At 44.1% G+C, this 1,678-nt stretch overlaps 1 protein-coding gene across 1 annotated transcript in view; it reads right to left on the reverse strand.

Annotated features, from left to right (window-relative positions):
- Positions 1 to 602: 602 nt before the first annotated feature.
- FSAF1 (40S small subunit processome assembly factor 1) overlaps positions 603 to 1,678 on the reverse strand; it is a 13,863-nt gene continuing 12,787 nt past the window's right edge. The window contains 5 exon segments of the mRNA XM_019634954.1: positions 603 to 833; positions 835 to 874; positions 876 to 925; positions 928 to 1,047; positions 1,090 to 1,159. Of these exon segments, the coding sequence (XP_019490499.1) occupies positions 603 to 833; positions 835 to 874; positions 876 to 925; positions 928 to 1,047; positions 1,090 to 1,159 (511 nt within the window).

Here is a 1,678-nt window from a genome sequence, read left to right on the forward strand (position 1 = left end):
AAGCAGGGGTAGGAGGCTTCTATTGTTTAGGATTCAGAAACTGATTTACAAAGCAATCAAGAAGCAGGGGGAGAGGAGAATTCTAGGATTCAGGGTAGGAGCAATCTTTAGCCTAGGATTCACAGACTGATGAGAAGAGTAATCAAAGCCAGGGGCTAAGAAACCAAGAAACTAGGGAGGAGACTTAAGGTTTCTATACTTAACATTTCTATAGGAAAGAACACTTAAGTCTTTGTGGGGGGCACTCTCTTGGCGGTAACATTAGTACTTACAAATCAGTAAACTTATTAAAAATCTTATTACGAGCAAATGCACAAAACACCGGTGAACGTGAAACCAGCCTGACCCCTGCTGGAGAATGTTAAACATTCTTTTTGGTAGATTTACTTACTAGTCACACTGCAGTTGGCCCTACACGGTTATCACCATGAAGCAGGCGCTTTGGCAACCAGGAATTTTATCATTTCTATTTGATATTTTTCCCCTAAAATAAAAAAGCAGTCTATGAAATATGAAATAAATAACAATAATCTGGAAATCTTGCAGGGGTCCAGTTTCGGTAAAGGCACTTTCCCATTCTTTTCTTTGCTTTACAAAGCACTTCATTTAGCCACTTGGGAAGAATTTGTTTTCTTGGTATCAACTTGGCTCAGAATCAAGGTCCCATTTTTGAATTTTCCAACCTGTTCAACCCACCCACTTGACAAAATGCTGGGAGCTGATCGCTTCTGTTTGGATTTCCTGTCTTCCCGCCCCTTCCTTTTCTTTTTCTTGAAAATATCGGAGTCCTGGGCCATTCTCTTTTCTTCTTCCGTCGCTGCCTTTTTTCCCTTTAATATGCTCCTGCAAAACCTTGTAATTCACAGAACTCTTTGGGCGGCTGAGCACCCAGCAGGCTGGCGCGTTCCGGTTCCAGGGCTCTCTCTCCTTTCCTTTTCCGTAACCCGGGATCCCAAACCGGTGGACCTCCAGCTGAGCCTCTTCTAAGTTAAATTCTTGCGTATCCACAACTCCCTTCCTGTTTTCCCTCCTCTTTCTGATCCTTTTCTGTCCTGGTTCATCTCCTGTCTCTCCCAAGTCCTAGAGGTTCTGGAGCACGGCGTCCGGAAGCGTGTGAGACGGAGACGAGGAGCAGCTGGGGCCCCGCCGGCACCGCAAGCTGGTTTTTCTTAATTGGCTTCTGGGTCATAACTTACATTTATAGCTTCTTTCGTCCATTGTATATTGTCCTTGGGTTCACCAACAATCTTAGCCAATGAGGAGGTTAAAATGACTTCGACATACCGTTTCAGCTTTTCATGCAGTGGAACTATTGTGCTCCCGGCTAAAATATTCTTCCCTGTTATTAAAAAATCCAAATCAGCAGTACGCAGAATCACAGGGTTAGGGGGAACACTGAGATTTAATCATTAAGTATAATTTTTAAAGACTCAGATCCTTGGTTTATGGACCAGTTTATTTTGGCTCTTGTTGAAATAGTACCATATGTCAACTGGTTCACAGCATAAAATGTTGCGGGGAACCCAGACAAAGAGACAGCACACCAAGGCGTGGGAAGCAACCTTTATTAGTGCCGGCACTGGCTCAGCGGATTCACATCCAGAGGCTGAGCCCCCACTCAGGTGGGATTTGGGGTTATATACCCTGAGGTTTCCAGGTTGGCAGCTAAGATTTATTA

The sequence above is a fragment of the Hipposideros armiger genome, unplaced genomic scaffold, assembly GCF_001890085.2.
Source record: "Hipposideros armiger isolate ML-2016 unplaced genomic scaffold, ASM189008v1 scaffold_2351, whole genome shotgun sequence".
Classification (NCBI taxonomy): domain Eukaryota; kingdom Metazoa; phylum Chordata; class Mammalia; order Chiroptera; family Hipposideridae; genus Hipposideros; species Hipposideros armiger.